The 27,825-nt window shown below is 31.8% G+C and overlaps 1 protein-coding gene across 1 annotated transcript; it reads left to right on the forward strand.

The window, feature by feature from the left end:
• Positions 1 to 11,565: 11,565 nt before the first annotated feature.
• ppk17 (amiloride-sensitive sodium channel pickpocket 17) lies at positions 11,566 to 19,678 on the forward strand. The gene is made up of 8 exons (XM_076418287.1): positions 11,566 to 11,759; positions 11,841 to 11,972; positions 15,600 to 15,762; positions 15,816 to 16,019; positions 16,411 to 16,562; positions 16,656 to 16,801; positions 19,045 to 19,271; positions 19,329 to 19,678. Exons 1-8 carry the CDS (start codon positions 11,664 to 11,666, stop codon positions 19,592 to 19,594), a joined length of 1,386 nt encoding a protein of 461 aa, XP_076274402.1. The 5' UTR covers positions 11,566 to 11,663; the 3' UTR covers positions 19,595 to 19,678.
• The last annotated feature ends 8,147 nt before the right edge of the window (positions 19,679 to 27,825 follow it).

Genomic DNA, 27,825 nt, shown 5'->3' on the forward strand with positions numbered 1-27,825 from the left:
CACGATACAAATAATAAAGAAATATACACTTATCAGCTATTTATAAATTAACTATAATTCCATATGCATTTCTTAGAAATTTACTCGTATTTTCGTAAAAGATTTGTTTTAATTAGTATTATCTACAAATCATAATATTTTTATCTAGCGAGTCCGACGAGTTAAAATAAATTATTCCTTCTGTTATATTTTTATTATTATTTTCGTAATTGAGTAGATAACAATAAATATAAACCTGACGTTAATTCGTTGGATGTTGTTTAGTTTAAAATGCGACAGGCTGTAGCGATATGCTGGAAAATTTTAGAGCTCTACACATTAACGATGAACGATATACGGTTTTGTAGAGCGGTCGTCATAAAATTGCGTCCTGTTTATTTCTGAACGTTATATAAATAAAATTCAAAGAATTTTAATATTTTTTTATATCGAAAAATACAACACGAAGGACTTTTATTACAAACTGTTAGTATATACAGTTTAGTCATGTAAATTAATCAGTTAATAGATAAGACAATTAACGATGTGTTAAGCAACAATTCATGGAGAATTTGTATTATTTATAATATGTTGTTCATTACGTTTGAGGAGAGAAAACTGACATCAAAATGGATTTATAGTTATAGTTAAAAAGTGACGCTAGCGTAATTTTGTTCAACTTCAATATTTGTGTTGCAGTTTAATGGAAATCGTTTTGCACAAAAATATAAATCAGAAGGAGCTAAATATGGCGAATAAGCTGAATGTTCAAACAATTCCAACAGTAATTCACAGATATGTTTTTGGGATGTTTTTAAGCTCTTTCTTCTGCCTACTGGGCCACTTTCACTAATCTTTGTATTCAATTGGTCCAAAAGAACACAATAGTTTTTTTAAATCTATTTATTACATTATTACCAGTCGTTGCCGACTAATCTATAAATTGTCTTTGCAATAACTTACATCTAGATATATATCTAAAGGCTTTAGTCTCTGGTGTAATAATATTTATGTAAATAGCAGAGTTAAGCTATTTTTTTTTAATATACCTCCCAACACTGTACTGTAGTACTTTTGATCGTGTGTAAATCAAAAGGTTTGATTCTTTTGAGTCTGTGTTCTGATCGTGGTGGTTGTCGATGATGGAATAACATGAGAATGGAATCTGTCCTTGTATCTCCTTGCAATTCTCTTAATTTCCTGTGTAACAGTCGTTATCTAAAGGTTTCGGTATAAGATTTAGTCCCGGAGTATATCGGTGCACCTATATACTTCTCAAGGCTTTGTTTTGGAAAACTTGTATTATTTATATTACTTCTTTCAGAACATTCTCATAATTGAGATCCATATGTGCATATAGGTTTCAACACTTGCTTGTCTAGTAACAATTTATTATGTACTGATAATTGTGAATTTCATCCAATTAATCAATACATTTTCGTATATTTTATTTCTAGTTCTTTACTTTTCTTTTTTACATTTTCCATCCAGCGAAGTTTTACACCAATAGTCATTCCGATATATTTAGATTTGTTGGTATAAATGATATTTTTTTTAATTGATGCTTGTGCGGTCTGACTATACGTAAACTGTACATGCACATATTTACTTTCGTTAATTTTAATTTTGCCGGTTTGGATACAATTATTTATATTGTCACTTAGCTGCTGTTATTTATATTCATGTGGCTTCTTCGCTATTGTCTGCGCCAAGTGTCGTAGTTTAATGGAAATTGTTTTTACAAAAAAATAAATCAGTAGGAGCTAAATAAGGCGAAGAAGCTGAATGATAAAACAATTTCTATTATAATTCACTTATTTGTATTTGGTATGTTTTTAAGCTTTTTCTTCTTCATTTTCACTAATCTTTGGATTCAATTGGTCCAAAAGATTATAACAATGCTTCTTAAAAATGTATTTATTACATTGTTACTAGTTGTCAGCAAACATATAGTTTGTATTTATAATAGTTTAAATCTAGATATATAATCTAGGAGAACCCATCGGCCTTGTCTTAGTCCCTGTTGTAATGTTTTTGTTTTAACACTGCTGTCTGTGTCATGTTCTGGTTCTATACAACAGTTGGATTGCTTCGATATTGATCTCGATGTAAGTGATCTGAAAAGGCATGGAAAGGTGCACTACTAGATATACCTACGATACTTCTCATGACTTTATTCTGAAAAACTTATATTACATTTATGTTACTTTTAACCCTTAATTGAATTCCGTGCAGGTAATATATATCCATATAGGTTTCGACAATTGCTTGTATGATAATTGCAATTTTCTTCCAATTAACCCATACATTTTCCTATGTTTTATCTGTAGTTCTTTCGTTTTCATTTCAACACATGTTCCTTCAAGCAAAGTTTGCCATCAAGATTTATACCGAGATACTTAGCGTTGTTGCTATATGGAATGATATTATTTATTGTTATTATTGCTTGTGCGGTCTGATTATACGAGAACTGTACATGCATGGATTTACTTAATTAGTTAATTTTAATTTTTCGGTTTTGGACCCAATTATTTATATTGTCAGTTGCCTGTGTGGTTTCTTCAGCAAATATCGCAGCCATCATGGTATTTGTGGTATATCCGATGTGTAGAGTAGGTAAAGAAATGGCTCCGATACACTTCCTTACGCTACACCTGTTTTATCTTCTTTTAATGTAGAGTAGGCTTCCTCTTGTTTGACTATAAATATTCTGGCTGAAATATAAGATTTAAATGGTGTGTGTGTTGTTTTGGTAACATTTTCTGTAGCTTATAAATATGGCCGTCATGACTTATCGAATATAGCTGAACATACCTTTTATCTTTATAGGTATTTTAAATTACATCTGTTACTCTATAAACTTGGACAATTGTTGAAGATTTTATATCTATAAACAATACTTTTAATAGTTTTTTTTATTTAAGACTTGTGAAAGTATTGGCCTATAAATTGCTTTTAAATATTTTTTTAAATTTGAAGCTATATTATGAAAAATCTATCGAATGTATTTTATATGTTAGCCATTACTTTCTCACACCTTTCAGGTAAATTACCGATTCCATGTCGTATGAACGATATATCTTTTGAGGCTATCCACGAATCAACCCATTTTTTGGTATATACATAAGACATTTTTGTGCTAATCTCTTAGAACGTCAATAATCTGCCTGTGGACCATAAGTATTATTATATGATTTCAGTTACATAATATAATATAAGTATCTTGACATGTAAAAACTGTTCTAGCTTATTCTAGATATTATTAAATCTCACTCTATGTGTCTAGTAATCAGCTCGTATGGCAGTTTGCGAGTGCATTAGGATGCACTAATAGTCTTTCAGAGTATTTCGCACTAATACTCCGAATCACACTCGTTTTGGGTTCTATGGGGATATCACGCTGATTCAGTTTGTTGGTCACGTAATATGGGGCATCGACGATAACTCGCAACACTTTATTCTGGAACCTCTGGAGCATATCTATGTTAGATTTGCTAGTAGTACCCAACAGTTCAATACTATAGGTCCAGAAGGGCCTAAGTATGGACTTATACAGCAAAACCTTGTTATCTAATGATAATTTAGATTTACGCCCTGTCAGCCAATATATTTGGTTTAGTTGAAGCCCAAGCTATTTGCATTTTGTCACTACATGTTTTTGTCCATCAGACGTCGATCAAAATGCATTCCCAGATATTTAACGTTGTCTGCTTGCAGAAGTTCATGAGTATTCAATTTTACTAAGGGACATGTTCTTCTACAAAGGGTGAATGTCACATGGTAAATTTTGTCTAATTTTTTTTGATGAGCGCCACGTTTTCAACCACAATTCGACTTAAAAAATATTTTTATTATTATTATTTAATTATTTTTTTTATATATATTTTAAAGTCTCCTTTTACCAACTATAACTTTATCTGGACTGGGCCTAGAGTTTAACGTGGGCTCCGAACCACGGTCCTCAGCATTAAGCCTACCGACTGGCCAGTGACCAACTGTAGAAATAATCCCAGAAGACATCCGATCCGGTCTTATCCAGCCTAGTTACTGGCGTGATTGGGATCATTTTGTTTGTCAAATTTTACACTCTTATCTAGAACATTCACAAATTTATTACTTCTATTACATTCTCAAATATTTAACGTTGTCTGCTTGCAGAAGTTCATGATTATTCAATTTTACTGAGGGACATGTTTTTCTACAAAGGGTGAATGTCACATGGTAAATTTTGTTTCATTTTCTTTGAACGCCACGTTTTCAACCACAATTCGACTTATAAAAAAAAAAATAAAAAGGATAAAAAATATTTTTATTATTATTATTTAATTATTATTTTTTTTATGTATATGGTAGTCTCCTTTAACCAACTATGGGTTTATCTGGACTGGGCCTAAAGTTTAACGTGGGCTCAGAACCACGGTCTTCAGCATTAAGCCTACCGACTGGCGAGTGACCAACTTTAGAAATCATCCCAGAAGACATCCGGTCTTATCTATCCTGGTTACTGGCGTGACTGGGATCTTTTTGCTTGTCAAATTTTACACTCTTGTCTAGAACATTCACAGATTTTAAACAATTAAATTTACGACCATGGATTCGAAGCCGCGGCTATCGCAACACTAGGAGGACCGTCCCATCGCCTTTACCATTGCGCCACCAAGCTGGCTCTTATCTAATTATTACTTTGTTACTAGTTGTTTTCGACCAACCTAAGTTTTTTAAATTTGTTTACAGATAAAATTACAATCCATTATGTACAAGAATGAAATACATATAAGCTAGTGTATTCCAGTTTTTGAGTTGTGATTCACTTATATTTGTTCTTCTAGTATGCTCGTATGTTAAAAATAATGGTAAGCGTCATCAAAATAATGTAATTTTTTTAATCTATTGAAATATTGAAAAATAAACACTAATAGAAAAATCTACATGCAGAATAAAATGACCTATAAAATTTGAATCTGAATTATCTGAATGGGAAACTTTTATTGTATTACCAGCAATCTGCGTATTTTTATATATAATATATAACATCTTTTAAACGTTAAATAGTTATCAGCTTAATTATGTCCAAAATATGGTTTATAAAAAAGGATTTTAAATGGCGTATGTAGTAATCATATTTGTTTAAATTCTTAATATGTTTAATCATCTATCTTATGACTTTAATATAAGGATAATTAAAAAAAGGAATTTTAGATATCTTATCAAACAAAACATGTAGAGTTGCGAAATGGATTCGTAGTGAATCCCCAGTTAAATATTTCCAATAAGGTACTAGAATCATAGAATATAATATATTTAACTTTTATGGGGATGTTTGGCTAAATCTAACATAAATAAAGTGTAAGTTTTCCTAAAGAATGTCCTGAGTAATATTGTAAGTGCACCGAGCTACTACAGGACTGATTACTTACACCGATTACTTCGAATACTTCCACCCCGGAAATTAAGAGAATTACAATGAGACATGAGGACAGACTCCATTCTCATGTCAATATCGAAGTAATACAACTTTGGATAACACCAGAACCGGACACAAACTCAAAATAATCAAACTCTAGATATATATATATATATATATATATATATATATATATATATATATATATATATATATATACTTCTAGAAGTATATATATAGATTTAAGTTTTTGTAAAGACAAATTAGGTATATTAGCAGATTTTAGTATATTAGCAGAAATTAGGTATATTACTGTGATTAATATATACTCAAAAACTCAATTTCTCATAACATAGCATATTTTCAGCATAGCTACAATTCTTTCATTCTCTCTATTAACTAACAGATCAATTGAAAAGTCCCCGGCCTACCATAGTAAAACACATTTTTTTGGCAAAATTAGTTTTTAATTCAACATAATTCCCTTCAATGGTGATACACTGATTATAGCGACCCTCCAACTTTTCGACACCATTTTTGTAGTTTGATTTCCTTTGCTTCAAAATAGGCCTCAGTTTCGGCGATTACCTCATCATTCAACGAAAATTTCTTCCCACCAAGTATTTTTTGATTTTTGCCATCGTTTTCACTGACTTGTAACACGGTGCATTGTCTTGGTGAAGCAGCACTTTTTCTTTTTCGTCAAATGCGGCCGTTTTTCGGCGATTTCGTCCTTCAAACGGTCCAATAACGCTATGTAATAGTCGCTGTTGATGGTCTTTTCAAGGTAGTCAATGAAAGTTATTCTTTTTCTCACGCTTTGGAGCCGATTCATCGTGTGCAGTCCACTCGGATGACTGTCAATTGAACTTCGGAGTGAAATTATGGAGCCATGGAGTTTGCGCGGCACACACTTTGCACAGAGCTTTCTCATACCCAAATATTCGTGAATGCTATGATGTACACATTCAGTTGATATCTTTAGAGTGTCTGCTAGTTCATTCAATTCCAATGTACGGTCATTCAAAATCACTTTGTGGATTTTTCAATGTTTTCATCGGTAACAACCTCTTTTGGGCGTCCACTGCGTTCACCGTCATCGGTGCTCACTTCACAACGTCTAAACTTAGCATACCAATCCTTGATGGTTTATTTTCCTGCGGCAGTGTCCGGAAACGGCATCAAGTCAAGTTTATGCTTCAACTGTATTTTTTCCCTTCAAAAAACAATATTTTATCCACACTCATTCCTATTTATCCATTTTTTCACAATATCAAAGGTTGCTTCACTCAAAATTGTATAATTCACATATTAATGATCCGACAGCTGTAAAATTTATACACGCATCTTTTGAGGGTTAGAGCTAACTAAAAAACATATAGATTTAATTTTAGTAACGCTATCTATGTGTCAGGCCGGGGACTTTTCAATTGACCTGTTATAAATAACGTATTACAGAAGTGTATTGTAATATTTAACTTTTAGTGAAGAAGAAATCCAAGAAGCCAAGAAGTTTGTCAATAGTATTTCATTCAGTTTCAATTTAGGCTCGACTTTGGTAGCATGTGATGGTCCTGTTGTTATCGGGGCGTCTATATGTCATATTGCTTATTATTCCAATTGCTCGCTGTTGCCATTCCACGACGACTCGAAAATATTTTACCAAATTTGAGATAAATAATGAACCAACATCAGTAGAAATATTTATTAGAGTTAAATCATACCCTATTAATATTTGCCACATTGCCAGTTGTTGTAAATTATAGTTATATTTGAAGAATATAATTCAACAAATGGAATTTTGGCTCGCAAATTTACATGTAATTTCGGTGTAATACACGAATTGGAATAAAATTTTAAAACAAGGAAAACTAATTTACACAAATACAGTTTAATTTGTGGTGTTGGTCCGAATAAATACTAAAAAATAAACAAATTTGAATTCTAGTGTTGACGTTATTTATGATCTTGAATATCAAAGACAATATCTGACTTGCTCTCTAGGGTATTTGAACATATCTTTTATGTAATTCTCAATAGATTTATTTTCATATTGGGTAGCTATCAGTTACTAAAATCGTATCTCACTGATAGACATTTTATTGCAAATCAAGGCGATGAACATACCGAATTAAATCCCATATATTCAAGAGTTTCGTAAGGTAGTGTACTGGGTCCAGTACTGTATTTTCTCTATACGGCTGATCTGCCCACCACAAAAATAACTACTGTGGCAACATATGCAGACGATACAGCAATGTTAGCATCCCATGAAGATCCAGTCACAGCATCAATAAACCTACAAACCCACCTGGAGCAAATACAATTATGGTTGAAGACATGGCGCATTAAAGTCAATGAAACAAAATCCACGCATATAACGTTTACCCTGCGTAAAAGAACATGTCCACCAGTGAATATCAATCAACCTCAACTACCCCAAGCAGAGCATGTTAAATATTTTGGTATGCACTTAGATCGACGCCTAACCTGGAAGAAGCACATACTCTCTAAACGGAAACAACTGGGACTAAAATTATATCAAATGTATTGGCTCATCGGTCGCAAATCCAAGTTATCATTAGATAACAAGGTATTGCTGTATGAGTCTATACTCAAGTCCATTTTTGCCTATGGAATCCAACTATGGGGTACAGCTAGCAAAACTAATATATCCATCATTCAACGGTTCCAAAATAAGGTGTTGATGCTCCGTACTGTATTTCAAATAAAGTGATACAACGCGATATTCCTCTAGTACCTACAATGAGTGTTATTCAACGTGTTTGTGTGAAGTAGTTCGAAAGAGTGTCCGTGCATCCCAATGTACTCGCTAATCAGCTAAATATGCGACGTGATAGTGAAGTGCGTAGACTAAAACGTTTAACACCACCTGATCTGATTACTGGACATATGTAAACTTTAGAACCAGATTTAGAATAAGACTAATTAATTAACATAATATTTTATACAGAAGATTGCTTAATGAAGTGATTTTCTACATGCCATGTATATATAATATAGACATAAGAAATACTTATTGCTAATAGGGTAGATTGTGGACTCACGAAGAATAATAAATAAAATATTGGGTAGCAATTATCTAAATAAAATATGAGAAAGTCGTCATATGTGTTTACCCATAATTTTTTGTCTGGGCTGGCTAATTTCTACTATCACAGGTGGTACACGTACACCTGCACGCTCTTTTGCTTCATCCACTTCCAGCTTCATCAGACCCAACTGACTATGGGTTGACTATTGTAACTCTGCCACTGCCTTGCTATCTGTTTTTATTCGTTTTTCACTGGGCACGCCATTTTGTGATAATTTGCGAATTTTCCTTTTTCATATTGTATGTATTCTCACCATAGTAGCGATTTTTGTTTCTTTCTCGAATGTGAATGAGATAAATTGGCAAGGTTCAAACTATTTTATTTAAAATGAACTTAAGTTACAAGTGATACACGGGTATAAAAAAGCTTAATGACGGCAATCTTCATATTATCAAGTGTGGTTTCTTGCCTAGGTATTTGAATAATCTTGAAGAATTGTGAAAACTGTGTTATAACCTCTTGATTCGCCTTATTTAATGTGGCGTATATGTCATAGTCAGCATATATGTCATAGTATGCATAAGCATACTGTATCTGCAAATGACATTATCATCTAATTAAATGACAGTTATACTGATTTTGCCATGCACTAAATAAACTAGGGAGCAGGAAGAAATATTAAAGTATGATCATACAATGACCGTCAATCTGATACAGAGACCAAAACATGCCGTCACAAAACTATAGCAGTGCAGATATTAATAATAAATTTATTTTTACAAAAAATTTAAACCGACTTCAGTCACTCGGAATCAGTTTCAAGGCGGTGCCGAGCAATAAATTAGATTAATTTTGTTCGTAATTAACTTTTGTGTATATGTCACAAAATTGTATTATTATTTTTGTATTGTTTGGGCTCCGTACTGACTTCAAAATGATCAATTGGTAATAGTTATAATAATATTGTAAATAGAAAAATAGATTAAGGTAGATATTAAGCTAAATTGTAGTAAATTGGTTAAATAACCTTAGTTGTTTATTTTTATTTAGTTATTACAACGATTATTACGTAAATATTTTATTTTAAAATGTTTTTCTTGTTAAAAAACTAGGTTTGCTTATTTTTTTTAACTGTTAGTGAGTTTCTTATTTATTTAGTCGGTTCAATTTTTTTGTTAAAAATATTTTATTTTTCTCTTTCAGTTACTTCACTACATAGTATAAAACAAAGTCGCCTTTTCTGTCCCTATATCCCTATGTGCGCTTAAATCTTTAAAACTACGCAACGGATTTTGATGCGGTTTTTTTCAATAGATAGAGTGATTCAAGAGGAAGGTTTATATGTATAATACATGCATAATATACTAAGGCAACATTGCTAATTTTGGAGGTTTCTAACGTGATGTCGTAAATTAACCTATTTTTTTAGGCTTATTTAGCAATTAGCAAAAACGCTGCCTAACCATACGAGTTAGATCAAATTAATGTACTACAGTATTGTACACCATAAAAAGGTCTACAAAAAAGTCCGCGATGGTATATGTTTATCTTTTAGGGATAACCCACATTAATCATTTTTATTGTTTACTTTTTACGTGAGAAAATGGCTTATTTACGAAGCTATATTAAGCAATACGGCATTAATCCTTATCGAATTAAGTACCTTAAATACAGCGTGCAATTAATATAGAACAATATGGTTCCTTACAGCATGTAAATTAAACAAATATTTTCGGAGATATTACAAATTTAAAATTTCCGTTTAAAAATGTGTAATGTAATAAAAATTGTATGAATTTAGATATTCCAAAGATAGCAGGAAATCTTCATAGTAAGTATAGGGAAAGAGGAATTGTTATACTCCAAATTTAATGCGTGCAGGCCAAGGGCAGTAATGAATGAACCAAAAATACTGGATCGATTTTAATCATGTTTTCATTGAGTGACATAGGCATATATATTTTATGCCCGTGCAAAGTCGGAGCGGGCCGCTATGTTTTTATATACAACGTTCATATTTTTTCTGTAGTGTATTTAATTTAGTATCAGCATTGCACCCGTGCGAAGCCGGGGCGGGTCGCTAGTTATTTAATATTACAATGGGTAGGTCAAGTAAAGGTGCAGCCCGTATGAAGGAAAATAGGAATAAAGAAACAATAATGGAAAATAAGGAACGCTTCAGGACCCGGGGTCCGCTACCTAGCATAAGATATTTGAGAAATGTTTTAACCAATATAGAACAACAAAAGTTGTTGTCCCGTCGGAAATCGAACTCGCGACCTCCGCGTGTGAGCGGAATGGTCTAACCGTTATACTATAGAAGTAGTTGTCTACAGTTGTTGGTATTCCTATGACTTCTCATATGATATGGTTAGTGCTTAAAATGCAAAATAATGGCTTTTGCACTGAACGACTTCCGATTTTCCGTCACATCAACTCAGCAATAACATTATATATAAATATTTGATTATTTTAGATAAAAAATGTGTGAAAACCCTGTACGTGCCATTGAAATTTCAGGGCTTCCTTCGATTTCCCCCCCTTCCTCTACAGATCCTGACTTGGTTCCAATAGGACAATTATATCAGTTCAGCAATAACATTATACCCAAATATCTGATTATTTTACATAAAAAATATGTGAAAACTTTGCGATTTACGAATGTGGGGATTTGTAATCCTTCCCTCCTATCGGATCCTGACTTGGCTCCAATGGGAAAACCTCGTGCATTCTTTCGAATAAAAATAGAACTTTGAAGGTCTGTCCATAATTGACGGAGAAATCGGCGAACATATATTAAAAAATATGTATAGAGCCGAACATAGAACCTCCTTCTTTTTCGTAGTCGGTTAATAAAATTGATATTCTGGGATATAAATATTAGAATGTTCTAAATATAATTAACAATTTAACTGCTTTGTCTCTCCGACATTCTAAACAAATATTTTGTACTTGCATTATTTGTCACATTTTCTTTAGTTGAACGTACCAGACTTATTTGTACACCTTATACAATGTTGTTCTAGCGCATAACGTGTTGATAATATCCCGATACAAGAAAATATCATAAATACGTTTAATATCCGAATAATTCTGATGCTTAAATAAAGATAACGACATCACCATCATATTATTATTCGGTAGATTTATGATGCCTTTATTAAAAGTGTTAATAGAAACAATATCCGGAATATTCGCGTCGGTAGAGTGATGCAGAAAACGGTATGCCTTTCCAAAAATTAAAAAAGTGCTTTACCAGCCCCAAAAAACTCTTGAAATTGGCTATCTTGATTCTATGCATATTTTTTTCCATATATCAGGTACATATTCGCTCCCTATCGGTTACTAAGTCGGATATGTTCAATAAAAATCGTATTCTGCTCGAATTTTGTTTGTTATAGGTAGTGAAATGTGTGGAGAAACTTATGCATCCGCCTATATCTACTTATTATGGTTTTCATTTGAACGAAACTATCAGGTATCCGTCGGTTACAGTATGTCGCAGCCCGTCGTTCAAAACGGATAGATTTTCGGTAAGTTTTTTTGTTTAATAATTAATTTGAAACGAATGTATACGTGCGAATGATAAATAAAATAATTTTCATCCTTGCAATATACTAAGTATTGTAGAGGATAGACAAAATAATATGAACATCATGCAATGTAGTACATCTTGTTGGTCACATCTTGGGTTTCCTTATTGTAAATTTATGACTTCAAAACGTCGCAATGTTGCCGTATCGACTCTGAATTTTACTTCAGTTTGGCTCTGACATAAAACAAAATTCTAGTTTAAATAACATAATAAAACAGAAATGTTATCAAATATATATAGTTTATTGTAACATTATAATACATCTAATGCATATTATTATCGTATAATTTAAACTAAAGCTAATTATGCAGCCACAATAATTTATAGGTTAGAATTGTTTTATTATATTTACATTTACTTCTTTTCCTAGGCGTCTTTTATTTATATAGTGGTATCCCACTGGAGGCTTAATCCACCTAATTGACAATTGTATATCCAAGTAATGTATTTTACTTTCATTAGAGAGCATATTTACCTTTCTACTTTTAGTTCTTGTTTCTTTCGATGCTGTGTTTCCTGATGACGCCATTTTGATATGACTGTAATTTTTATTTCTTCTCTTACTACCTGTGTACCCCATTCTTGATAAAATTAATCATTGAATACATCCTATAATATAGTTTTCTAATTATCCTCTATTAATTATAAGAGGTCAATTGAAAAGTCCCCGGCCTGACACACAGATGGCGCTACTAGAATTAAATCCATATGTTTTTAATTAGCCCTAACCCTCAACAGATGCCTGTATAAATTTGACAGCTGTCGGATCATTAGTTATAATAAAAAGGAATTTCGCGTGTTGATAAAATATTGCTTTTTGAAGGGAAAACATTCAGTTGAAGTAAAAACTTGGCTTTATGACGAGTTTCCGGGCACCGCCCGAGGAGAATCAACCATCAAGGATTGGTATGCTAAGTTTAGATGTGGTGAAATGAGCACCGAAGACTGTGAACGCAGTGGACGCCCAAAAGAGGTTGTTACCGACGAAAACATTAAAAAAATCCACAAAATGATTTAGAATAACCGTAAATTGAAATCGACTGAAATAGCAGACACTTTAAAGATAACAACAGAACGTGTACATCATAGCATTCAGGAATATTTGGGTATGAGAAAGCTCCGTGTAAAGTGGGTGCCGTGCGAGCTCATTTTTGACCAAAAACAAAGACGAGTTAATGATTCGGATAATTGTGATTTTCTTCCAATTAGCGAACACATGTTTCTATCTTTCAATTCCAGTTCTTTTCTTTTCTTCTTTATATGTTCCTTCCACCGAAGTTTTGTATCATGATTCATCTCGAGATATTTAGCGTTTTTGCTATATGGAATGATAGTATTATTTAATGTTATTGGTTCCTGTACGGTCTGATTGTAGGTGAATTGCACATATTTACTTTCGTTAATTAAGAAATAATGAAATTACAAAATAAATTTAATAATTTTTTTTTTATTTGTACACACATAGATATGTATGTACCAAAAATGTCCTTAGTTGTTTCCAATTTTTCCAGTAAATGTGTAACAATCAGTAATAAATATGTACATATGTTAAAACATTCACAGACAAGTCTAAACCACTCGTAAACAAGAGTGTGCATCGAAATTGCGCCTGCGCAAGATGGGCAATATGTAGATATATCGACATCGAAAAAAGTTTTTTTGCCGTTATCGCGAAACATTTTAGGCCGTAAATCGAAAACGTGCCTTATTTGAGGACCGTTAGAGCGAAATCCTGCATAAAGAGCAGCCGTGTAGTGAGGTATGAGTTTATACTTAGATGTAGCCCAAGTTCTCGACAAATTTTGTACGCAGACTTATCCATAAAGGAAGCACAATAGAAAATAACACCTTTGGCTAGATTTAGTGACAATGTACCTAACTAGACCTAGACATTTTTTTTATTAATCTCCTAGAGCTTCAACAATCTGTCCGTGGGCAATAAGTATTACTATATGATTGCAGTTATATAATATAACCATCCTGACATATAGAAGATCACTTCAGTAATGATCTACTGTACCACTTATAATCTAAATCTTATTCTAGATAACAGGTCAATTGATAAGTCCCCGGCCTACCATAGTAATTTTTTTTTGCAAAATTAGTTTTTTTATTCAACATAATTCCCTTCAAGGTTATACACTGATTATAGCGACCCCCCAACTTTTCGATACCATTCTTGTAGTACGATTTGTTCTTTGTTTCAAAATAGGCCTCAGTTTCGGCAATCACCTCTTCATTCGACGAACATTTCTTTTCTTTTCTCTTGAGATCTGAAAACAGGAAATAGTCGCTGGGGGCAAGGTCTGGAGAATACGGTGGATGAGGAAGCAATTCGAAGCCCAATTCATGGATTCTTGCCATCGTTTTCACTGACTTGTGACACGGTGTAATATCTTGGTGAAGCAGCTCTTTCTTTTCCTTCAAATGCGGACGTTTTTCGGGGATTTCTTCCTTCAAAGGATCCAATAACGCTATGTAATAGTTGCTGTTGATGGTTCTTTCTTTCTCAAGGTAGTCAATGAAAATTATTCCATGCGCATACCAAAATACAGACGCCATAACCTTGCCAACTAACTGTTGCGTTTTCCCACGCTTTGGAGCGGGTTCATTGTGTGCAGTCCACTCGGATGGCTGTCGATTGGACTTCGGAGTGAAATGATGGAGTTGTTTCATCCATTGTCACATATCGACGCAAAACCTCGGATTTATTACGCTTAATCATCTTCAAACACTGCTCCGAATCATTAACTCGTCGTTTTTATTGGTCAAAAGTGAACTCGCGCGACACCCACTTTGCGCAGAACTTTTTCAAACCGAAATATTCGTGAATGATATGACGTACACGTTCAGTTGATATCTTTAGAGTCTCTGCTATTTCATTTAATTTCAATTTACGGTCATTCAAAATTATTTTGTAAATTCTTTAAATGTTTTCGTCGGTAACACCCTGGATAACACCCTCTTGAGTATCTATTTCACCACGTCTGCATTTATATACACATCTTTTGAGGGTTAGGGAACTGTTACTATACTTATTTCAAGGTCTATCTTAACTTATTCTAAAAACTATTTTAGCCTATTCTAGAGATTATGAAATCTCACTCTATATGTCTGTTAATCAGTTCGTATGGTAGACCTAGACAGGGACGATAAAAGTTAACAAAAGCAATTTAATGAGTGTTAAGTTTAGATATAACCAAACTGTACATAAGACAATTAAGATACTGCAATTAATTAATTAATTAATTAATTAATACTATATATTATATACTCAACACTTTATAATCATCCTATATAGCAACAACGCGAAGTAGCTTGGAATGTATTCAAACCATAGCTTTAGCTCTCAAACCTCTACCTTGGCAAAACTCAGTTGAACGGAGTATATTAAAAAGAAAAGACAAGAACTGCATAGTATAGAGAAGTGTATTTCACATAAAAAAATGCAGTGTTAAATAATACATGAATATTATCGCTATAGTTTTAATGATATTGTAAAATAAAATTATAGTTTAGCCAACGAAGTTATGTTTTAATTGAAAAAAAAAAATTATATTTTTAGAGGTTCGGTTTGAGACGAAATTCAGATCTTTCAATCCACAATGCTTTTCGATTCTTCAACTTCAATATCCACACAATAGAATATTTTTTAAACGACACTACTTGGACATTTGATGAACTGATCAGCTCACTAGCATACAATGGATATGGTTACCCTATAGCCGGTTACTTATTTAAAAATTTTTGTATGCATGTATACTAATGATATTATTTTTAGACGTTAAAATAGTTGAGTTTCATTCAGTTACTAAGGGACGATGCTTTACACTAACTCCTAAAAGTACCTCCAGAACATTGAGTATTTCAGGAGGATGGTGGTTCTATCTAAAACACAACTTCACTGTTCGATCACTGGATTTATATGGCATGTCAACAGCTGGGTTCCACATACATCTACACGATGACAACGAAATAATGACGTGTAAGGTCACTATATTTTAATAATGATCGTAAACAAATAACACTTAGGCTGAAAACTTCTTGGACATTTAATTAAAGGTTTTATAAGAATATGGTGAGCTGACCAAAAAGGCGTCACTATTATATAATTAACAAATTACTTTTATTGTAATAAAAGAAAATGAAGACCTTTATTTCAACACTGAAGATTCACTATTTCTATTCTATTTCACTTTTAAACTATTCATGAACAATAAATTGAAAATAAATAAAAATAATTTTGTAGAATGTCACGAAAGCAATTATAGTTAAATGTTTAGCGATTCTTTAAATATATAATAGATCAAGTCAAGGACTTTCCAGTCAGTATATTTAGTATTTTGAATATCTATCAGTAATGTAGACGTTTGTAGCAGAAGTAGCTCAGGAAAACAATTTCATGGAATACATCTATTTGGAAGCTGCCGAGGACATGAGAATGAATCTCAAGATTCAGGAATTCACCAAAATTAACACCAACGAATCGCCATGCGTCCATGATAATTTAAGCTACAGTAAATCCAAGGTATATATAATTCAATAATTCAATATGACTTATTTCGATATTCAAACCGCTGTTATAGTTAGTGTTGATATGAAAATACATTTTTATTTACAGTGTCAAGAACTATGTGTTCAAAAACAAATCGCTCAACGGCTAAATTGTACTTTACCTTGGCTGTGGTTATTAGATGATGATTCAAACTTGCCGCAATGTTCTGATTCAACGTCTGTTCAACAATTAATATCCCTTTTTCAACCCCAGTAAGTAGCTACATTACTATTACCTAATTTAAGGTATTTCTAAATTACTGTATATTTGGTTGCATATCATCGCGATTGTATTAGGTATATTTAAGTAAGTATTTTGCAGTTATAACTAATATATCTAATATCTAATATCTAATAAGAAATAATTATTATAACGATATCATATAATTATGTATAAAATTAATATAACACCATAAAAAGTATAAAACCATATAAAGTTCTAGTCAGTTAAAGTAATTTCAGTTATGAATTCGCCCGCTGTTTTCACAAATACCTTGGTGACAGTTACTTAATTCATTTGAACCAAAAATGTTGGATCGTCTGTGGATATATTTTCAATATATTATAATCAGTTTGCACTGTCGATTGTTTTGCAGCAGATTTTTCAGAACATGGTCAAAGCCATCTATTTTTAATATTTGTATGAAAGAAATAATACCTTGGTTGTCGGTTCATCTACTGTATCTACTTTATGTTTTACACACAGTTTTTACTTACAGTTTGAGTTGGATTTTTATCCAATAAATCTTATAATTCATTGCCTTCGAACCTGCTTGATCCTCCAGGTTGTTCTTGACCAGTCATTGACATTAAACTTTATACATAACAAAGATTTTGTAACAAAAATGACACACATTTTGTATCATTTAACTAATGTTACAACAACCTTAAATATATTCTCGGACATAGTTATTTGCAAAATTACTAATATACATAAGTATAATTAAAAGAATAATTATTAAATTTAGAAACATTACCCATTTTGCCTAACTGCAGATATTTACTGCCTGTACATTATTGAATCTAAATGTGATTACTCCAAAAAAAAAAAAAAACAATGCACATTAGCCAAGATGTTATTACCACTTCAGTAAACAATGGGTTTGTTAACATTGGCTCGAAGCCTAATATTTAGCCTAATGGTGACATATTTATTATACATTATTGAGTACATTCCATGACTATAATCCTATTCGATTTATTTGTATCAAATTTATGTGACTTGCTGTGAATAATCTCATTTATTATTTTTAAATATTAGTATATTTAGTTGCATAATATCGGATATTTAAAAATAATATATTAAGTAATACTTGAAATAGAAATATATAAAGAGAAATAATTAAGAACTTTTTAGGCAAAAATACTATATAATAATATATTCGATAATCTAGCCAAGTAGCTTTTATTTAGATATTTTAAACAGCTATCCTGGATTTAACGCCATTGAATTTTCACATGTCTTGCCTTGCCACTTCTTTGCATCTCATTTCAGGAATGCGATGCTACTGGGATTACCAGTGTGAAATGCCACTAACATTTTTCCTACTTGAGCAGTCACCAACCCCAGTCTGCATCACTCATTCCTCCAAGCTTTATCAATATGCCTTTTCAAGTCACCTTTTATACCTTCAAATATCTCTTCTCAAATCACTTTCTAAGAGATTGTCTAGTGCGAAAACTTCCTAAAAATTTCTACTCCTTTTTACCAACGGGGGTTTATCTGAACTGGACCTACTGTTAATCGTAGGTTCCGAACCACAGTCCTCGGCATTAAGCCTAGCGACTGGCGAGTTACCAACTTAGAAATCGTCTCAGAAAACATTACCCAGCCTGGTTACTGGTATGACTGGGATCATTTTCCTTGTCGGATTTTACATTCTTGTCTGGAACAATCACAGATATTAAACAATCACAAACATACATTTACGATCATGCCCCAGCAGGATTCGAACGCAACAGTAGGTGGACCATCCTGTCGCCTTTAGCACTACACCAACCAAGCCGGCTTCTTTCTTTTTATACACATTAGTGACAAGCTCTTTTATGGACATTGGACGGTTATTTAACAATTCAAAACATTTTGCCATCGATTGACAGCCCTTGAAATTATTCAAAAATGATTATACATAGTAATTTAAACCTTTTTTTTAGTAAATGCTTCAATGGCAGAAAAAAGGGTTTTTACATCGCACACTTGTTGGAGACGAAAAATAGAATCTCCTTAATAACTATTTTCGACAGTAAAACATGGAATTTACAATTACTATTTCTATATATATATATATATATATATATATATATATATATATATATATATATATATATATATATATATATATATATATATATATATATATTATATAAATAGTTGGGCCTCAAAAAATTACTATTGATTTCATTCTGTATATTAATTTTTTCTTTTTTATGATACTAATTAATATTTAAATATTTAGTAACAGACAAAGGCTCGTGGCCAACTGCCACTGTCCCATGTCATGTCACGTCAATATATACACCCCCATTATTATCAGCAGGAAGGAAATCGATGACAGATATTACCCTCACAGCTTCATAGCTATATATTGTACTAGTAACTTGATCACGTACATGAACGAGATGCTTGGATACAACGTTAACGGATTCGTTTCCGATATTGGTGGATCTTTGGGATTTTTATTGGGTAATAAGTTGATAATATTTAATTATTACATTTTCATAATCATGAAGTTTGTTTTAGGACTCTCGGTCATTGGATTCATTACAGTTATGGAGAAGATATTGGCTTCACTTATTAGATCATATTTTAAGAATAAGACAAAAACTGATGTTAAAGAGCGAGATTTACGTAATGGTCAGCTTAACAACCTGAAGCATATGAACAAAAATCCGGAATATTTACATAGAAAAAATGACGTACACCTTTATGATAACTTAAGAGATTTCGAAAGTGATGATTTTAAATGTTACCAAAATACTTTAGTCATATCTGATAATAGATACTAAATTATATTAATTTTGTGTACCTTTATAGATTATTTTTATATTCATGACACACATAATATTATAACTATTAGATTAAAACGAACATAATTTCAATTTTCTTTATAGCTTTTAGATTTTCTTTACAAAATTAATTGCAAATCCGAAATTGCTGTCTTTTAAATTATTTTTTAATATTTTTGAATGTCTATTTAATGTTGTTAAATATGTTGCCTACGTAGTACAATATTTTTCAAATTTTGTATGAAAATATTTCTAAAAGTATATTTATGACATACCTGTATGTTGCAATATAAATATATTAGATTGATCAGGTCTAATATATGATCAGTTAAAAAATATTAACTCTTACCTTTCAGAAATATTTACACATTGTATTATAAGTTGCCTAATGTCACTCTATTTTATTAACATATTTTTAATAACATATAATGTATGTTTTTTTGCTTGTTATTTATTGATCATTATATATCAATCCATTAAAAAATTACGACATAGTATTTTCTACTGAATCATCTTTCTTTCCGTTGAAATTTTTTTACGTACATATTTTTCATAAATTTGGATAAAGTTACCTTGAAAATGATATGTATATTGTTTATTTTGTACTATAAATGTTTGTTACATATTAAGTACATTCTATTATAGAATTTATAAGGCCATCTAAAATTGCTTTTGAGTATTTTATAGAGATATTTTGCCTACTATATTATATGTTGCCTATCCTATTTGACAAATAAAATTAACAGCTTCTTGTTTATATATATGATTTTATTAATTTTTAGGAATAACAAGTAAATTTAATAATTATCTAAAACCTCTTCCTACAAGTCCTCTTATTAATTGTTATTTTAAAGAAATTTTCAAAGAAATTTTTAAAGAAATTAAAAGAGAATAAATAAACTAAATTATTTACAATTTAGAAAAGGCTGAAAGCATTTAAAACATATTTTGGATGTTTGTAAAAAAACCTATAACGTAAAGAGAGTAGTATCTGCAACTATAATATAAGACATTTTTCCACACATTTCAATACACTACGGCACAAAATGTAATGGCACTGCTTTTTTCTGAATAATAATCAAGAACCTTCTTCTCTGTATTCTATTTTCTCCAAGACAGGATCTATTGTCCGAACTAAAAGAAGTAATACATAAAAGCCGAAACGTTTTCAATATATCGTTTGATACATTAATTATTTAACAGTTTTAAAGAAAACAAAGCCAGGTTGTTAGATGTTTCTGGTTTTCGGAAATCTATTAAAAGGCTCATGTTTAAATGAAGTTCTTACCCTTATTTGTAAGTTGCTCTTAAAAGGTTTAGAACTGAAAACTCTTTCTTTTTCATTTTTAAAGCTGATATGTATTGAATTGTGTGTGATGCTGTAAGACGATATTTTCTTCAGTTAATTCTTTAAGTGGTGGAAGTTTCTTTTCTATGGCATATCTCCTGAAGCTCTTGTTTTTCCTTTGGGTCTCAGAGCTTTGTAATAAGGACGCACTTCAGTCATGATGTTGATGAGAATATCAATGCTCAAACTATAATCATCATATTATATGATCCACTTATGTTATAATATTATGCTTCTATAACAACATGGTTGCTGGGCACACAGTCGTATTTAATTTTGATCAACTGTTAATACTTCTACTTGCTAATACTAGCTACTTTTAAACTCCTTGAGTTCTTTCTGTCAAGGTCATATACTGAAAAATGCCATCCTTGTAGATACAACTATTCATCCTCCATTCTTGTTGTATATTCTCGATAGATTCCTAAATATATATATTAGACTTATTTCTTATCTATTTTTCCCGTTCTGCAACCTTCCTTTCCAGGCATTTTTTTGATAAACTAATAATGGATTGACTGCATTATACATTAATGGGTTGCAAGATTCTATAAAATGGAAAACAAGAAATATACAAACTAAAAATATGTTTGAAATATATTCTTATGATTTTTAATATAATTGTTCCTGGAGTCAAAAATGTGGTCGCGATTCCAAGAATCAATCCAGCCATTGGATGGCTATTGGCTTCTTTGTTCGATATGAAGTTTATTCAGGCTATTCGATCAGTCACCTGCTTCTCTTCTTAACGATATGACTTTTTAAATTTGGCCATTTTTCATTACTTGTTTAGAAAATGGCCGAAGTTATTATGATTCCCAAACATGGAAAAATGAAGTAAGATCTTCACTGTTACCAGTAACAACCAAAGTATTAGAAAATTTTTTGTAAAAACTAATCGTAGAGAGAAAAAATCTAATATCTGCACATTAATTTGTTTTTTTTTGGACAAACATCAATAATTGACCAGGCACATAAAATCACAGACATTATTGAAAACCCAGACACTATTTAAGAGAAAAACTGTGGATAAAGGCCACATACGTAAACTCTTAGACTTCCCAGCCAGGATTTATAGAGTTAAATAAGAATAAGCTTACTCAAGAATGAAGGAAACTAAAACAGGTGTACCGCAAAGGCCCTGTTCTTTACCTACTTTATACATGTGACATGCCATACATCGAAAATGTTACTGTAGGTATATTTGCTGATGACACTGCTTTTGGAAACAATAATGAAGAAGCAACCAGAATGTTGCAACAAGCAAGTGATAATAAAATTATAAGTAAATGAGAGTACCTGAAATCCAACTGTTTATGTGATAATATATATGATTTATACTATTAATCCATAAAGTAATGCTAAATAAATTGGGATAAATATTGATGCAAAACTTCGTTAGAAGGAGCACATCAAGTTGAAATACAAGGAAAAAATTTGGTTACAAAAAAGTTGGTTATATGGGAAGAAAATTTTAATATCGGAAGAAAAAAAAGCGATATTTTTTTGCAATAAATATAAAAAATATCGATATTTTACAAAAAATATATTTTTTCTGCGTCTCTTATAGAATAGTGATGTTTTTATGAACCTTTAAAATGAATAACTAAAATTCGCTGAACCTTTAAAATACCAATAACTACCAATTTAAAGGTTTATAAAAATCGAATTTAATTTATTCTGAAAAAATATCGATATATCGATCAAAAAATTTGGGCCAAAAATATCGATATTTCTTTCAGAAAATATCGATAAATCTATATATCGATACTTTTTCTGCATCCCTAATTTAAAGTGTGTATTTCCCATATTAATATTCAATTAGTATGACTTAAGTTAAAGTAAATATGAATACTTTATCAAGCTGAAATACGAAAAATGTATGGGTTATTTGGAAAAAATCTAAATTATCCGTACATAATAAGTTTCTATTGTACAAACACTAATACCTACATAGATTTATGAAATTCAATTATGGTGATGTCCTGCGAAAAGTAATATAAACATAATAGAAGTAATTTAGAATAATAATATTTATTGTGGATGCTATAGGAACAACTACTTACACCGAGACATTTGGATTCCAACTCACAAAACACAGAGGAATTAGAAGTCTTTCTCCCATGTATTACCTGTGAACAAATTTAGCGTTCATTTGCCACCAGAGGGCGCGACTGGCAATATGAGTAGCGGGAAATTTAAAACGTTTTATTGATAATAATAACAGTAATACAAATAGTAAAAATAAAAATGCAATAAAAGTTTGAAAATATATTTTATTTAAATATATGTAAAATTCACATTTTAAATATTACTTCAAAAGAGCATTCTTAGAATTTTCTATGTTTAATGACAATATGTTATACTAATAATACATTAAAACGTAATATAACAGATTTAACACAAAACTTGTACTTTTAAATATACAAAGTTTAATAAACTATTGAATATGAAACATTTTATATTATCTTAAATGTTACTCGGCCAAACACAGAGTACAGTACAACATATATGTTGAAGACTATTTACTTTTAAATTGACATTCTACATCATCCATATAAGTTGTGTTATATTTAGGTATTGCAATAAAAAATGTTTCGCATTATTTATTGCTAAAAGCCATCTATGACATACAGCAGGATCCCTAGGAAAGTTGTGCATTTTATTTCAACCGGTACTACATCCTGGGACGCAACACCTATTGATGTACAACCAGTATAGTTGTTTTATTTTGGTTCTAATGTGTTTTTGGTCAATCCTGTTCTGTGGCCAGTTCGCGATAAGAAGAAGAGGCTTGACGTCACCACATGTCTATAATTAATTATAACTTTAAAAGGAATTAACTTAATTATTTCTTATATCTTGATGAAAGAACATGGTGGTGTTTCATTCAGTTAATCAATCTTATCTCACTGGAACGAATTCCATAATTCTAATAGAATAATTGGCTATTTTTCAACAACATAATCTAGTTTGTTATCAGGAGAAAAAAACCTTGTTGCCATGGCCAAGAATTTGTAGTCTGCTGGAGCGAACAATAATTTTTTTAACATTGGCCGAAAGCCGATTATCTAGCGCCATGCCTATCATGTTTCCCCGCTGGATGTATCTATCGGTCGATTCGCGATATATCGCCGTTGAGATAGAGAGGCGTTTCGAATCGATCGCGGCCTCCGTTTCGACGCCCGGTTTTTTTAATAATCGAGCTAGTCGCTTCAAATCTGAAATATCGAAAAATAAAACGTCTTTTTTCTATAAGTTGACGGGCGTGAGTCAGTTCCCGTAGCCGACGGTTACACCAGATAATAATATGCAACTTGGCAAGGAACTCATGTTCCAATAACACGAAAGTTATGTCGATGGGACAGGGCCGGCTCAGGAAGAAATGATGACGGTCATGATATGATCAGTAATTTTAGTGTTACCAAAAAGATAATTAAACAAGTAAAGTAAACAAACATAAATAAATATATGAATCAATCAAAATGGTAATTAGACTAATTTAAGTAAAAGTCAATAGTAACACTTAACAGGTCAATTGAAAAGTCCCTGGCCTACCATAGTGAAACATATTTCTTTGGCAAAATTAGTTTTTTTACTCAACATAATTCCCTTCAAGGGTGATACACTGATTACAGCGACCCTCCAACTTTTCGATGCCATTTTTGTAGTACGATTTGTCCATTGCTTCAAAATAGGCCTCAGTTTCGCGATCACCTCTTCATTCAACGAAAATTTCTTCAAAGCGACCATTCTTTTGAGATCTGACAACAGGAAATAGCCGCTGGGGGCAGATCTGGAGAATACGGTGCATGAGGAAGAAATTCGAAGTCCAATTCATGGATTTTTCGTTGTTTTCACCGACTTGTAACACGGTGCATTTTCTTGGTGAAGCAGCACTCCCTTTTTCTTCAGATACTGCCGGTTTTCGGTTATTTGGTTCTTGCAATGGCCCAATAACATTATGAAATAGGCGCTGTTGATGGTCCTTCCTTCTTCAAGGTAGTCAATGAAAATTATTCCATACGCATCCAAAAATACAGACGCCGGTCGTGTACAGTCCACTCGGATGACTGTCGATTGGATTTCGGAGTGAAATGATGGAGCCATGTTTCATCCAAGTCACATATCCACAAAAAATCTCGGATTTATTACTCTTGATAATCTTCAAATACTGTTCCAAATTATCAACTCCTCGTTTTTGTTTTTGGTTAAAAGAGAGCTCGCGCGGCACCCACTTTGCACAGAGCTTTCTCATACCCAAATATTCGTGAATGATATGATGTAAAGTTGATATGTTTAGGGTGTCTTTCATTCAGTTTCAATTTACGGTCATTCAAAATCATTTTATGGATTTTTTTAATGTTTTCGTCGGTAACAACCTCTTTTGGGCATCCACTGCATTCTCCGTCTTCTGTGCTCATTTCACCACATTTAAACTTAGCATACCAATCCTTGATGGTTGATTTTCCTCGGGCGGTGCCCGAAAGCTCGGCATCAAGCCAAGTTTTTGCTTCAACTGTATGTTTTCCCTTCAAAAAGCCATATTTTATCAACACGCGAAATTCCTTATTAAAACTAATGATCTGACAGCTGTTAAATTTATACATGCATCTTTTGAGGGTTAGGGCTAACTAAAAAACACATGCATTTAATTCTAGTAGCACCATCTATGTGTCAGGCTGGGACTTTTCAATTAACCTGTTATACATTTTAAATAATAATAGTTATTATAGATTAAATAAAAATAGTGGCAATAGGGAATATACGATATATAAATGCGAAATGTATTTAGTGTACAGGAATTTCATTAAGAGCAGGTCGATGTTGAAATCTTATAAAACAACCTGTGTGTGAAGTATTAGCAAAATCTCTTTAAATTGTAATTACAGTAATCCTTCGTTATCCGCAGGGGTTACGTTCTTATAAGATAGCAGCAGTTGGTGAAGTACCACAGTTGAGGAGGGATCCATACATGTAGGAATTAAAAGGAGAAAAACATGTAATTTGGTTAGATTCATACTTGAATTTATTTGTCTATTCATTAATGAAGAAAAATCTATTTACATACTTCCGTAAATATAACATGATAAAAATATAAAATAACAAAAAAACACCTATAGTACGCAAGTCACGAAGTTATATGTACTTAGAAAATACAAATGTAACAAACCAAGGTTTTTTTTAATGAAATGATTTTTTTGACTTTCTTCACATCTTTCTACGCTTCTTTATACAGTTGTAGTAAACCCTCTAGACCAATATTAAACTTCATACTTCGTCCCAGAGAAGGATCCAGGTTTAAAACCACATACTGTAGTTGATGAACAGATCACACTTAACAGCGGTCTAAACTTAAAGACGTAGTTAATTTTCCAGCTAATTCTTAAGAAGTAGCATCTTCATTATTTGATTCATTATTTATATTGCTTTCCAAAATTTCAACGAGTTCCTCTTCTATGAGTTCAATGTCATTAGCGGCTAAAACTTATTCAACATCTGTTGACTGAAAATCTTCAAAACCTTCTCTATGTGTTTAATGCGTAACTTGTAAAATGTCAGTAACTTCAGCTTCTTTGTCCGGCAATGCTGAGATATCGATAAGAATTTTCGGGCATAGGTTTTTCCAGCATGCATTTATAGTTGGTAGTCTTAAGTTAGTCAATGTGGCTTTAATAGTGGTTATGCAATGCAATGAGTAATATTAAACTGATAACTGGAGGATATGCTTAAGATAGAGGATATACCCTGATCTAATGGTTGTAGAAGTTGTGTTGGCAGGTAAAAATTGTATTTTCACATTGGCGTCAATTACATTTAAACTCTCCCGATAACCTGGCGCTTAGTCAAGTACCTTAAATGGTAGTGACTTTGAGACCAAATACTGTTTAACACTAGGCACAAAACAACTAGTAAACCAACTAACCAGCAGAAACAATTTGAAAGGAAGAATCTGTCAGTTCTTGCTTTTATACCTTTACTCCTCTAATGATTACAGTGAAAATATGTTTACGGAGTGCCCATTTAAGTTCCCATTCTATATCTCAATATTTTGTGGATCTAATAACCATTAATTTGTTTGGATAAATTAATAATAGTAAACTACATCAGCAAGTATATGGAATCAATTTATTATCAAAAATATTAGTTATCGTCTGCTACAACTTCTTACTACTTTTCGAAATGAAGAATCCCACGCTATAACTAAGTGTCATAAATTGGAATAAGTTGTAATCGACATCTGGAAATTAAGACGTTTCTTCTTTCTCTTATATATAATTTCCGTAGTTTTTAGTGTTTTTTTTTACAGTTGATTTGTAAAATTCGAATGATATTTTGCCGCAATTATATAATATTTAAAGTATATATTATTATTATTTACTCCTTAATTAAATTAAATGAAAGAAACGCCTAACAACAGTAATTTGGTTTGTGGGTAATATAATAAAAAAAATAAAAAGCTATGAATTAATTCAAAAAACTTATTCAATTAAACCATCTGTGGTAAATCTCCTCAAAATAAATATGTAATAAGCCTACTTCGGTTAATAATAACGTTTACCAATTGGAAACATATTAATTAACTCAATTATCGAGAGAAAATGAAATAAGTCATAACCATTCAACACAACAACAGTGAATATCTCTAAGTTCGGTCCGTGGAATAAACTCTAGCTGATGATTATTTTTATCTGGCCGTACAAAAACTGAATAACTCCGACTAAAAATAAACTCATCGTCTCGTAACAGCCTATTTTAATTATCTTTTTCGCTTTTAAATTCTTGATCGGTACGAAACAATCGACAATGAGATCCTTAATTGCCTTTGTTTTCGATCGAATTGTCTGTTATTCGCGATGCAAATAGCATCTGAATTATATGT

The sequence above is a fragment of the Rhynchophorus ferrugineus genome, unplaced genomic scaffold (genome assembly GCF_030347505.1).
Source record: "Rhynchophorus ferrugineus isolate W39M unplaced genomic scaffold, kcgeb_rfMv2 rfM1, whole genome shotgun sequence".
NCBI classification, from domain to species: domain Eukaryota; kingdom Metazoa; phylum Arthropoda; class Insecta; order Coleoptera; family Curculionidae; genus Rhynchophorus; species Rhynchophorus ferrugineus.

Coding starts and splice junctions, on each gene's coding strand:
- ppk17 (XM_076418287.1), top strand. CDS start 11,664: ATGCCTTTCCAAAAATTAAAAAAGTGCTTTACCAGCCCCAAAAAACTC. Junction 11,760..11,840: donor TATTTTTTTCCATATATCAG/GTACATATTCGC, acceptor TGTTTGTTATAG/GTAGTGAAATGTGTGGAGAA. Junction 16,563..16,655: donor TAAGCTACAGTAAATCCAAG/GTATATATAATT, acceptor TTTTATTTACAG/TGTCAAGAACTATGTGTTCA.